Below are 13,197 nucleotides of genomic sequence, written 5' to 3'. Positions count from 1 at the left end.
AAAGGATCAGATTAATTCCCTCTTTATCTGGGTTCAAATTAACTCCCTCAGTAATTTAACTCAAAAAACAAAGAGCACAGTTCAGGGGTGTGGCATTCCTAAAGCCCAACACCCAGGACATATTGTTTGGGGACAACAAGTTTTCATGTTTATTTTGTCCTTGGGACAAGTAGGCCCATCCCCGTAAAGCACAAACCCACTGGCTGGCAGTTCACAGTACTACATAATGGATCAGGGAAGGACACTGTCTGCAGTTAAGGTAATATTTGTGCCCATATGTTAATGCTCTTCAAACTTGTATTTACAGTTCATTAACGCAAAGTCTTTATTATTAGGGTGAGCCCGCTAAGAAAATGTTGCAAACCCGGACTTCACTACTGACAGTGGTTCCATTATAAAAATGTGGACATACATTTGCAAAGTTTAATAATATTAGGCTATATATAATGCTCCCAGCATGCTCTCTGGTTTGATGCAAATGTTTGCAGGAGCTTGAAAGCAGAGTTGGTGATCTTTGCAAACCCGGACTTCACTACTGACAGTGGTTCCATTATAAAAATGTGGACATACATTTGCAAAGTTAAACAATATTAGGCTATATATAATCTCCCAGCATGCTCTCTGGTTTGATGCAAATGTTTGCAGGAGCTTGAAAGCAGAGTTGGTGATCTTTGCAAACCCGGACTTCACTACTGACAGTGGTTCCATTAAAAAAATGTGGACATACATTTGCAAAGTTTAACAATATTAGGCTATATATAATGCTCCCAGCATGCTCTCTGGTTTGATGCAAATGTTTGCAGGAGCTTGAAAGCAGAGTTGGTGATCTTTGCTTTCAAAATAAAATTTTCAGAAAAATGCAAGTAGGAAAAATATGTTTTGCTGAACTACTGTGAAATTTAGGTACCATTTATTTGAAGCATTATTCAGTAAAATGTGTTGATGCATGCTAGTATTTCACAAAAAATATTCATAATGGAAAAATCAATGTAACCAGTTCCAACAAATAATGGGAAACATTAAAATAAACAAGTATTAGCTAAGCCAATAGGTCTGACATTGGTGATCAGTGGTTTTGTCAAAAATGTTAATTTGATACGGTTTTTGTACAACTTTATTTTCATGGGAGCTGCCAGCCCTAACAATCGTAACAGACAGTGGCAAAAAGAACAAATACTTTTATGTGTCAAAAAGCACACCTTGCCACAGTAGTTCAGGGCACTGAATGAAACTACTTTATGAGCCAATATGCTCCTCATAGTGAAGCCAGATGATAAATAGAGAGATAGAAATGAAATAAAAACAAAAGCTCCCAATTCTTAAAGAAAATTACAAAAGTGCACCCTTGATATATGTCCTGGCATTAGTGCAGATTAACAGCTTTCATGAATTCACAAGAATTTACCGAAGTAATCCAGGAAATCGTACTCCTAGAAAATATTTGTGAACCTCATTTTAGCACAGCAAATATGCAAAAGTAGATTTGCTCATGCTAAAATCTATTCAATGTTTAAAAGTTCACTTTCTCTCCAACCACTTTTTCCCAACCCTGGAAGAAGTTTTGCTTCTCTGTCCGTGCTGGGAGTAAAATTTCCAACCTTTCTCTGCATGGGAAAAGATTAAAGAGCTGGTAAAATCCCCTAAAACATGCATGTTAGTAAGTTAGCTCAGACTCAAAAGGGCATTCCAAAACTGGAACTACTGCTTACCCCTATCTCCAGCCCCTGTATATAGATTTGCTGAAAAGTAGCAAAATAAGGGAATTGCTAGTATTCAAACCCTACAACAATATGAGCCATGGCGTAATCAGACGGGCTATTATCAGAGCTCCTACATAATGGGGTTGGCCATAACTTGTCACCACACTAAATAGCACCAAAGGGACAAGCGGATTTTTTTTTTACAGGACCGGTAGATTTCTGAAACAACCTGTCCTATGGACAAGTAGATATTTTACAAAATTCCACACCCCTGATAGTTATAGGACAACAATCTTAGGTCATAAATGTATACTGCCTCTTCCCTACAAATTGCCCCATTGTGCACGAGATTCTTATTGAAAATGATTTAGTAATGTACTATCTCCCACGTTGGTGTTGCAGTGGTGCAGTAGTCAGTAATCGAGTAGTCAAGTCATATGGAAATCATTACCTATCTTCACTGCTGGCAACCTTCGTGGCTGTACAGGACGAGACTGCTGATTCACAGCCACGCTCCTTCAGTACAGTTCCGTACTATGTTGGACCCAGGTGGTAGCTGAGGAGTTCCACTATGCATAAAATTCTAGTCCTGGCTTGAAAAGATTGTTTGATCTTAGGCAAAAAAAACTCAACCTCATTGAGCTTCTTGTAACTGCACACGTAAAAGTGGGCATTTACTCCAAAATGGATGTCCCTCTATGCCCCTTTTCTCCTTTCAAAATAATGTTATTGGTTCAAGTATTAATATTCCTTCAATGTTATTCTCTTTACTCTGTCCCGGTCTTAGCAACTCTAAAATTAATGAACAGCTGACTTGAAATATCACCAGTCCTTAAACACAGCCCTCTTAGTAACACCACTGTACACCAGGACTCGGCGTTTAAAAATAATCTGTGAATTCCATGGCCGATATGGAGCCAGCGCATTGGTTGCTACTGCCACAGCTATTCTTCAGAATGCAAAGATTCATTAGGAGGGTGGCCATATTGTGCAGATAAAAAACAGTTTTCAGCACTGTTACCTAAGCCTTGTGTGGTGGGAGCGTTGTACTCAACCCTTGGAATAAAGATCTACTCGGCTATGTCAGTCCTCAACTAGATGGTTCAATCTCCCACTCTTTCCTTAGACCTTTGAGCTGTCTTTAATTTCCCAAACTTCAATGAGACACTGTTCTCTAGGCCTTGGCTACTACACAGCACATGCTATGTTGCAAAACGCATTGTTAGCTAACAGTGGGCTTACTGTGCGCCCGTTGCTTACCATTTGTTGGCTTCATTGTTACTCTCATATGCTTGCTTCTGGTTCATCAGCTTGTGCTGGCTTTCATTCCTCTTCTTGTGTATGTTCCTCCGCTGGAGCGTGGATGCATTACTTGTATCTTTCCAATGCTCGGTTCTCGGTTTTCTTTTTGTTTAAGCCCTCTCCTAGAGTGCATGTAATTTCCAGCCGATTCTCTCATCTACTTCTCCCCCTCTTCTGTGCTTGCTTGTGTTGCTCTTTCTCTGCCCTCATGAGTCTCCCCCATTAAACCCACATTGCTCTCTCATGCTTCCCCCAACGGCGCCCTCTGATTTGCTTACCCCACCCATTCCCCCATGTTGCCTCCTCCATATGCTTCCTCAGTGCTGCTTCCACCACCACGTTGCTTCTGCACACCCATGTTACTTACACTGCCCATCCACTCTCTGGGTTACATCCAACACTCCGTACTGTTTCCAAAAATAATAATTTTTAAAAAAGTTTCCACATTTTTTTCCTTTTGTTTCCAAGCCTACAAAATGATTGAATCAGCTGCATCAAAGACTTAACTTAAAATTCTTTAGCTACGCTCAGTTTCATCAGTGCATGGCAAAATAAAAAGTGGCAAAGTCAATAGGTCTCAAACGTTAAACCTATTGGCTATGCTAATGCTCGATGATAGTCTACTCTTCTCTAGTTTCTCGTGCATAGCCAAAGCCTTATCATTTCACTTTAAAGAGGTTATATGTGAAGGGAAAGACTCAAAGTTCTAGCTACAGACAATAGTGTCATACAAACGCTCGCCAATCATCGATAACAAATAATAAAAGATGTGCAGTTGCACATGTCTTCTAGATTAGGTTAAGTGCCCGTGCTGAAAAGCACAATTATTTCAATGACAGTATTACAAATGTTTAATAGAGCAATGAAAAATGCGTGTATACTGTTTTTGAAAGAGTAACTGTAGTACAATAGTCCCAGAACTATCATGTTGCAGTGTTTCGAGAAATAAACGTGGGCAGAAACAATCTCACATAAAAATAACATGAGTTCGGGAAGTTTCGAAGGTCTTGGAGCACCCGATCGAACTGAGCCCCAAAACAGCACTAATGGGACACACAGAGGAGCTGGGAGGGCCACGGGCGGATGGACCTTTTTAATAGGGACGGCATGTCTAGTGGCACAAAGAGATATTGCCCAATTATGGAAAAGCCCCATCGTTGTCGGTGTCGACTGGTGTGCCCAACAAAAAAGCCAATATACGAATCACGGGGCTGTCCTCAGAAACATGACAAAATAGACTTGGGGGGGGGGGGGGGGGTCTTACCATGATCTGCTGCTGTAAGTGGGTTGATTTTCGCAAAAGTCACAGTATATGTTGATATCACACTGAACACTCATATGTAACTCCTGACATGAAAGTAATGTACTCACTGTAAATGCTTAGGAAGCAGACAAATGTAAAAATAAAATAAAGTTGGTTAGAAAAAAAAAGAAAACAAGTTTGGTTTAAGTAAATCATTACTTTTTAATATAACTTGTACTTACAGTATTTGTTAAAAGGAAATACAAATATGCAAAACATTTTAAAGCATGGAAAGCTCAAAACTGGACGTCTTACTCTTACAAAGGAGCAAGTTGAGATCTCTACATTATACACATAAAATATCAGAATTTTGTTTCTTCAAACAACTTATTTGACTACTTCAAAAATATCTAAGCCACTAATAAAAAATAAAAATAAACTGGCATCGTACATGGGATAATGTTAGAGATCCCAGGAGTGCGTAGTTCACCTGTCTGTATATTTTCACTGCATTATGGTATTTCCAGCCTTTATATTGTCATTATAGGCACAGTACCTACTGTATTCGAAGCTAAATTGAGGTATATACCTCTCTTTTCGTGCTTAACTTTTTATTAAGCGTCACTCGTAATAGTGCAAAGGATGCAAATATAACAGAGATATTGTCACACGTGCACACCACCACATTAGCAACTAATCCGGAGGGGGTATGACAGTCTAAACATACTGTTAAAGCCCCAGCTTTGCTCCTCCTCACGTACCAAACCTGGCAGGCGTACACACCTCCACCTGGCTCTGGCTGTCGATGTGCTCTGAGAGGATACTCATTCGTTTGGCCGACTCGTTGTACTTAACCTCGAAGTCCTTCAGGTCCGGCCCATGCGGCAGAGGCCGGGTTCCCCCGCTAACCGTGACGAACACCCGGTCCCCCTCTGGGTAGCTAACGGGGTCCAGGGGGCGCACCCGCACGTGGCACGGCAGCTCCACCAGCAGGCGGCCAAAGGGACTGACGACCAGAGTCCACTGTTTCAGGGGCAGGTTCTTGGGGGAGCTCCCATGCAGCCTGCTGGGCACAGCCCAGCAAGGGTAGGTGGGCGACGGCCGGTTGCCCTTTGCACATCCTAGCAGTAAGGGCACGGAGCGCTGCAGGGCGCTATTCAGCGCCGGAATCAGGGGCGTCATGGGCAAGGCAATAGCCATACCTGCGACCAGAACCCAGCACAGACTGGTCGGGGTTATATTTCCTCTACACGTGCGACAGTTCTGTCGCTCTTCGGAAGAATAGTATTCCTGGGAGAACACTTCCGCCCTCGAAACTTCGGATGGAAAGTATTAACCAATCCTGTGAGTCTAGGAAGTTTGTCACCCAATCCCCAGCAGCTTCGGTGACTGTCCTATCAAAAACTGGTTAGTAAGCACAGCAACATAAACATGTGTCCGCCTGGGTATGGAAAGAAGCACAACCGCCCTTAAAAAGACGTTGAAAACATGCTCAACAAGGCGAGAACATTGACTCATTAGTAGTTCATTAGTATCCCCTTAACATTTTGATGAGATGCATCCCAGATTCGAAGTGCATAAAGAAAAGCATTGTAACTATGGGGGTTGTCAACGAGTGTGGGGGCTGGGGTCAGAGATACGGATGAAACTACAAAATATTTTGTACCTGCATTGTTTTCCTTTCACCTATAAATGAAAAATGAATGCAACTTACATTTACTTTGTGGGAATGCATTTTTCTGGTAGGACAGCTCAATTGGTCAATGCAGTCACTTCAAATGTCTGTGGGTGTAACCGGATGATTACTGATTTGAATCCTGATCGGTGCACTGGGGACATGCTTGTATTTATAGTGCTAACTGGTCCAAGCCTGTGACTGAAAACCCTGTGAATAAGTCAATAGCTAAAAAAAAAAATATATGCAATATAAGGTTGGTTGCACACAGAACATCCAACGGGGAGGTTGCCACCACACAGGCTACCTCCCCTACAGCCCCATTAAGAGTTTGCCACATGCCTAGCATGAAACAGGCTACAGCATTGTCACTGGCTCGAAATCGAGCCAGCGGCAATGCTGTTGCCCGAAGGGTGCATGAGCACCCTCACAATGTTCACTTTGCAGACAGTGAACATTGCTATGGTGCTGGGCAGGGGGGGCCTGCACTGCCCTTACCAAGTGCATGGGCAGTGCAGCAGTCCCATGTGCCTCTTCAGAACATTGGATTTGATATAGAAAATTTCAGTTAGCCAAAAGTGCTCTCAAATTGCACACAGACATTTTGTGAATGGAAACGAATTTTGGAACAGCCTGTGTATTAACTGGTTGGGTCACAAAATTCTGAATTGTAGGGGGTTGCACTCCACCTACCTCAATATTCACTATGACCTATTGCCGTTAAAGGGATGGTGGCCTGCCCGGTCAGCAGACCACCATGTCTGCGACTGTATTTAAATAAAGTACACTTTTTAAAAAAATTGCAGACAGTTTTCCTTAAAAGAACGAGGGCTTCATTTAAACAGAATTTTTTAAGTTTGAGAGTTTTGCAGTGGTCTGCTGGACCACTTCCTCCTCCTCTACAAACATTTTTTACATTCACAAAGAGCAAGGGTGTCAGGAACTTTACAATGTTTGGCAACTGGAATTCAGTAACAAAACTATGATACATACCATAACCAATTGCTATTTCGAAGGGACATCCTAAACATGACCCTTCCAAATAACAATAAGTTATGCTTTGCTGAGCCCATTTTACAATTTGGATACATGTTATCAACTCACAAAATGCAAAGCTATTCTGCTGTTGCAACCCCTATTATTTTGCAAATTGCTAAATAACAATGATCCCTTATGGCTACTTTTGAGTACATGGAAAACTAACAAATCAACACACACTCCAATAATTTGTAAATGGCCTCAAACCTTCATTTTGCTCTATTTTCACAACTTAATATCCATGTTTCATATTGAAATCACTACATTAAGTCTACAGTTCTGCAAAAGAGTTCCCTATTCAGACATCAGCAACCGCAGCAGGACATGAGGGAGGCTAGCTCCACTTGATTAGGCCAATTAATGTAATTATCAAATAAAGAGATGAGACCACTGATAGAGCGGTCCGTACTAATAATTTTTGCTGTGTTTTGGACGCTCTTTAGGCCGATGAATCTTTTGACTAAGTGGAACTCTCTGTACTCTATATCGATCAATTTCCTTAAATCAATAATTAATAAGGAACATAAGCAATACCTTGATCAACATAACACTTTACAATTAATCCAGAATACATTTCGGCGAACCCTGACCTTTCAGTCAGGAATAACCACATCAGTTTATTCAAAGTTAGTGAATTTTATTTCCCTATATTAACAAAGTTAGCACAATATAAATGTGTCTCAACACCAAATGATAAACGTAAATGAACATTAATAGCTGTCCATAGCGGCGAAACAGGTGCAATCTATGTAGCATTTGAATCACAAGGCATTCGATAATAGCAATGCAAATCACTAATACGATAATCTGTAATGAACTAATCGCATACATTTAGTCAGCATAACAAGATCTCAAATTGCATCATGCGACATATGGAATCCTCGTCTAACCTCAAATTAGTATCGGCATGTGAGACTTCATGCAAAAACAATTTAGCAACATGAATTTAGAAAAACTCCTAACTAGGGATCTTGTCAAAAATCAGCAGTTGGTTACCTAAAGGAAACACAATGCAATTTTACAATTTCCTTTCATATTTACCAATTACGATCAGCAATCAAGGAAGTCTTCATCTCACAGGTACCGTTTCTCGATCAGCATGGGACGGGGCAAAGGGGCAGGGGTGGACGGGGCAATCGCCTCACGGCGGCAAGGTAAAACTACTACTTCATGCAAGGGATCAAAGTTAAAGTCTCTAGGGCAAGAATCATTAAGGTCTCTTTCCCTCGATTAGAGAAGGCATCAAAGTCTCTTTCAAAATGGCGTCGCAGCAAAGTGGGCCATAATAGCTACGAAGTCTGCAAAAATGGCGGGATGTCCAATAATGGCCGATGATAGCGCAATGGCTGGTAATGGCTGATAATAGCTACTTTCCTCTCGTGCACCTGGGTTTTTATAGGCAACAGTTCAAATCCAGTAGGGTCTTCCATTGGAGGGTTCATAGGTTAGCTTCAAATTGTCCAATCAAAAACGACAGTTCTCAAGCTTTTACTTAAGCATACATTATCCTTGGAGATGGGTACGCAAGTTGCAACATTGTATACCAATTAGCTCACTTTCAGAGCCTCCATTGTCCGCACCTGCAAATCGACCTTGGAGTAAAGAGAAAATATGCCAGGCTGGCACGAAACTTTAAGATAAGCATGTGAACGATCTCAGTGGAAAAGTACAGCTTCAAGCAAAAATACACGTTTAATAGCACATTGGAAAAATACGAGCATCTAAACCGTGAGACCAGGCCACTAGGCCAAAGCCTCCGCTAAAGTAATGCTAAGCTAAAACATTTCAAGCAAGCAAATCATAGCACACGTTTACGATTATGTCGGATTAGTGCAATTCTAATACACCACGTTATATAAAGCACGCTTATAAATGTTGGCAAACTACTCTGAGGGCACATTTTGTCCCCGTACATTCTTTATTAGTTCGGTTAAAGTCACACATGATTATTTCACACTACGTTTACGTTAATAAATGTAAAACCTTCATTTTCTGCTTCATCAATCCCTCCTCTGATGACTACTTGTCATCACACCAAATCATGCCCACAAATTTTATTCCATTAAAATTCTGTCAGTTCCCTTTTCCTTTTAATTCCCCTAGTTTGCGCTTTGTATTCTTCTGCCATTCTTTTCATAATTTTCTCTTCTTTTCTTCTTTTAATTCTTTCCATAATCATTATTATCCCCCTTTTTATTCCCCAAATTCCAAATATGCATATTATTACTATTAATATTCCTTCTATTATTTTCAGTAATATCCCATTCCAAATTCCCCCAATCCAATGTCCCACTGATGCAAGTCCTTTTCCAACCTTCTCCCACACTCCTGGTTCTTTCAATTCCTTCAAGTCTGCACTTTCTTTTGTTAGATTAGCAAGCATAGTTTTAATTTTCACACTATTGTCTGGAATATAAGTACAACAGTGTCGTGCACCAAGCATTTTGCAAACGCCACCATCCTTTGCTAAAAGAATGTCTAAAGCAAGCCTATTTTGAAGAGTCATAGCTCTTTCCGCTGCAAGTTCAGCATCTATCAGTATTATAGCACCTGAAAACTTTGTCAACATGTTATCCACTATAGTAGACAACTTTCTTATTTTGATGGAATTCAACACAACTCCCAATGAAGGAATCATGGCTCCAAATATATCTCCTACCACAGCAGCTGCGGTCTCTCTTTTCTGGATACGATGGGATCCAGATGTCTTTTGAATCATCGATAGGTCATCCAGTTGATAAACCTTTGGGAACACTATACCCAAATAACATCTCCCCCACCATCCCTTTGGAAGACGATAATAGGCATTATACCCACAAATGTAATATACACCTGGAATGACAGGGTCAAGTCCGTCCATCATGAATGTCCATTTGGCCTTAAAGATAAACATATGTTTACACTCACTCGCTCCTACAAAAATGTTGTCATAATAAGATTCACCTCGATATATACAAAATTTCCCTACATGCCAAGCATCTAAAGCTATTTTCCCTTGTGTCTTTATTGCAGCAAAATCATAATTATCTACTGAAGCCCTCTTATGTAGCTCCTTTTCTAATTTCGCATTCATTTGTGCCCTTCTATCATCTGTGCGATCTAAAAAGCTTATCTCTACTGCAGAGAGCGAGCAGGTAAGATTTTCCCTATGAGCGTGAGCCGTTTCAAAAGGTTGCATTGGCTCGAAAAATTCCCTCATTATCTTAGCATCCCAATCTTTAGCAATCTGGCTTAGCTGCGCTATTATAGGAACATATGCAAAGGTAACATCATAATTTGAGTAAAAATACTGTATGTTAGTTTGACCATAAAATCTAGACATTACTATACTACATGTAATCCCGTATGTAAGAGGCATGTGGTGATATGTCACCCCTTCCTTCACTGATGTCGGTATCTGTGTACACACATAACAATCTTTCGCATCCATAGTCTCAACATATTCTGTTAGCAAGCGATAGAAAACATTATACGAAAGCTCTTTCTTATCATGCAAGAGTCTCTCATCCAATGCTAGTCTTTTCAATGCGGTTAGTTCGGTGACAGTAACAGGAGCAAAAGTAGAAGCATCAATTCTCTCATTCTCAGTCTTACCATGTACTCCAAGTACAATTGCCATTATTATTAGTACACATGCAATTATCAAGCCTATACACACATATTTACAATATTTCTTTCTATTGTTTTGCGTCATGATCTGTATAGAATCAGAGAGCTAGAAGCACCTATAAAGAAACTATTTAGCAATTCAGTTACGAAGCTGAACGAGCACAATGTTCACACAGTTTTCTTCAAGAGGCCAGTCACTTATCGGTTAGCAGCATTTGTCTCAATTCGGCAATAACTCAGTCTTTATCGGTTTAGCAAATGTCTCATCCGGTTTAGCAATGTCTCAGCTGGTTGTTTTTTTCACGTTATATTGTAGCAAGCAATATCATTTATTACCCTTTCAATCGACAGAGTCCATAAAACTTTTCTTTTCTATTGGTATCTCTTCCTCTTCTTCGTTCTCGATGCTTAGAGATACAAACTCGTCAGTCCAATCGTCATTGACTACATATGCCCATTCAGGACCGGAATATCTCCTGTTTGGTATCCTTTTCCTTTTCAATTTTGCTTCTCTTTTTGATTCTGCTTCGCTGGTACTTTCCTCTTTTGTCAAGTCTTTTTCTTCACTTGAGGATTGTTCCACAACAGTCACTTCCTTTCTTTTCTCTTTCACTTTTGGCCTTTCTCCGTCGTTCAAACTTTCTTTAGTCCTTTCTTTTATTGGTGATATACTTAGTCTCCTCTTTGCACCGTGTCCATTTGATGGACCTGCAACCTTTTCTGTAGAAGTTTGAACCTTTTCGTTCTGTTCTGCCTTGTCCCCTCCTTCTGGGGAATCAATCACGTTCTCTTTTTCTTTTTCTATACCATCTGCTTCTGGGAAAGCCCTCCTCTGATCAGGCTCTCCTGCTTTTTCACCTTCTTCGAGCCCTTCGTCACCGTTACTTTCGTCAGGCTCTTTATCACTTTCAGCTGCTTCAGGTTCTTTGTCACCTTCAGCTGCTTCAGGCTCTTTGCTACCCTCAGCTTCTTCAGGTTCTTTGTCACCTTCAGCTGCTTCGTCGCTGTCTGAACTTTCTCCTTGGTCTCCCCCAAGCGAATTGGTCTCTTCGTCCTCAGAGAATATCTCCCTCTCTCCCGTTTCTGCCTGTTCGCTTTCAGTTCGGTTTTGCTCTGTCTCAGCACTCAGCACTGTTTTGTCAGGCACTGGTAATTTCAGCGCTTCAACTTCCTCATCTGTGGGACACAACACCTTCTTTGTGTGACTGGCGTGAATCCAATTGGGAACTCCCGCACACTTCACAGCGGTAGTTGTCGTCAGGATCACTTGGAAAGGGCCTTTCCAACGGGGTTCCAGACACGACTTTCTCACGTGCTTCTTTACCACGACCCAGTCACCTGCTTTCAGTGTGTGTCCTGGACCTTGAATCGGTGGCAAGGTGGTCGCTTCCACCTGGTGAGAGAAAGAGCGAACCACGTCAGCTAGACCCTTGCAGTAGTCTAACACCATATCATCTGTAATATTCAAAAGCGCGTTTGCGGGAACTGCAGGAAGTCTCATAGCCCTGCCCATGAGAATTTCGTGCGGAGACAATCCAGTCTTTCTATCAGGGGTGTTTCTCATTGACATTAGCACTAAGGGCAATGCGTCAGGCCATTTCAAATTTGTCGATGCACATATTTTCGCCATTCTTGATTTCAGTGTACCATTCATTTGCTCCACCAGTCCTGATGCTTCAGGGCGATAGCTACAATGCAGCTTTTGCTCAATGTTCAGCGCTTCGCAGAGTAACTTTATCACCTCGTTATTGAAGTGACTTCCCCTATCTGATTCTAAAGAGATCGGGAATCCGAAACGTGGTATCAACTCCCTCAACAATAGCTTTGCAACTGTAAGGCTGTCATTTTTACGTGTGGGGTATGCCTCAATCCAGTGACTAAAAATGCACACAATCACCAACACATATTTCAGACCTCCATGCACAGGCATCTCAATGAAGTCCATCTGCATACGACTAAAAGGCCCACTGGCCCTGCCAATGTGGCTCGCGTTCACAACTGTTCCCTTTCCTGGGTTCATCTGCTGGCAAATGACACATCGATGGCAAACTGCTTCTGCAGCTTGACGAAATCTGGGGTTAAACCAATCAGTTTTGAACAATCTTATCATGGCATCTCTCCCTAGGTGAGCTTGCCCATGATAAAACCGCACAAGCTGTGATAAGAGACTATTTGGCAAAACAAATTTTCCCTCATTTGAAACCCATAACTCATCTGGTCTTTTTATACATTGTGATTTAATCCAGGAATCTCTTTCATCCTCCCTGACATTATTCTGTAATGCTTTTAGTTCATCTATTGTATCTACGACCTTCAAGGCAAATGCTTCAGCTGGTTCGAGTTCTGGTTCACTTATCGAATTCCATTCATCTCTGAGTAATATACAATTCAAGGCACAAAATCTCGCGACTTGATCCGCATATGCATTTCCCAGAGAAACATAGTCCTGTCCTTTCGTGTGAGCACTACACTTTACCACTGCAACTTCGGCTGGCGCGTGAATGGCGTGTAACAATTCCCTTATTCTCTCCCCGTTTTTTCACTGGGGTTCCTGAAGAAGTCAGGAAACCTCTCTGTGACCATAGTTGTCCAAAGTCATGCACAATCCCAAACCCGTACTGACTATCAGT

The 13,197-nt window shown here is 41.3% G+C and overlaps 1 protein-coding gene across 1 annotated transcript in view; it reads right to left on the bottom strand.

Annotated features, from left to right (window-relative positions):
• Positions 1–5,556, bottom strand: part of FAM185A (family with sequence similarity 185 member A) — a 97,423-nt gene extending 91,867 nt beyond the window's left edge. Inside the window, exon 1 of the mRNA XM_069229682.1 lies at positions 5,007–5,556. Within this exon, the coding sequence (XP_069085783.1) occupies positions 5,007–5,445 (439 nt within the window). The 5' untranslated portion in view covers positions 5,446–5,556. The remainder of the gene's footprint in view (positions 1–5,006) is intronic.
• Positions 5,557–13,197: the final 7,641 nt, after the last annotated feature.

This window comes from Pleurodeles waltl, chromosome 4_1, assembly GCF_031143425.1.
Source record: "Pleurodeles waltl isolate 20211129_DDA chromosome 4_1, aPleWal1.hap1.20221129, whole genome shotgun sequence".
Classification (NCBI taxonomy): domain Eukaryota; kingdom Metazoa; phylum Chordata; class Amphibia; order Caudata; family Salamandridae; genus Pleurodeles; species Pleurodeles waltl.
The sequence above is the reverse complement of the archived record's forward strand: the minus strand, read 5'-3'. Positions and strand labels throughout refer to the sequence as shown.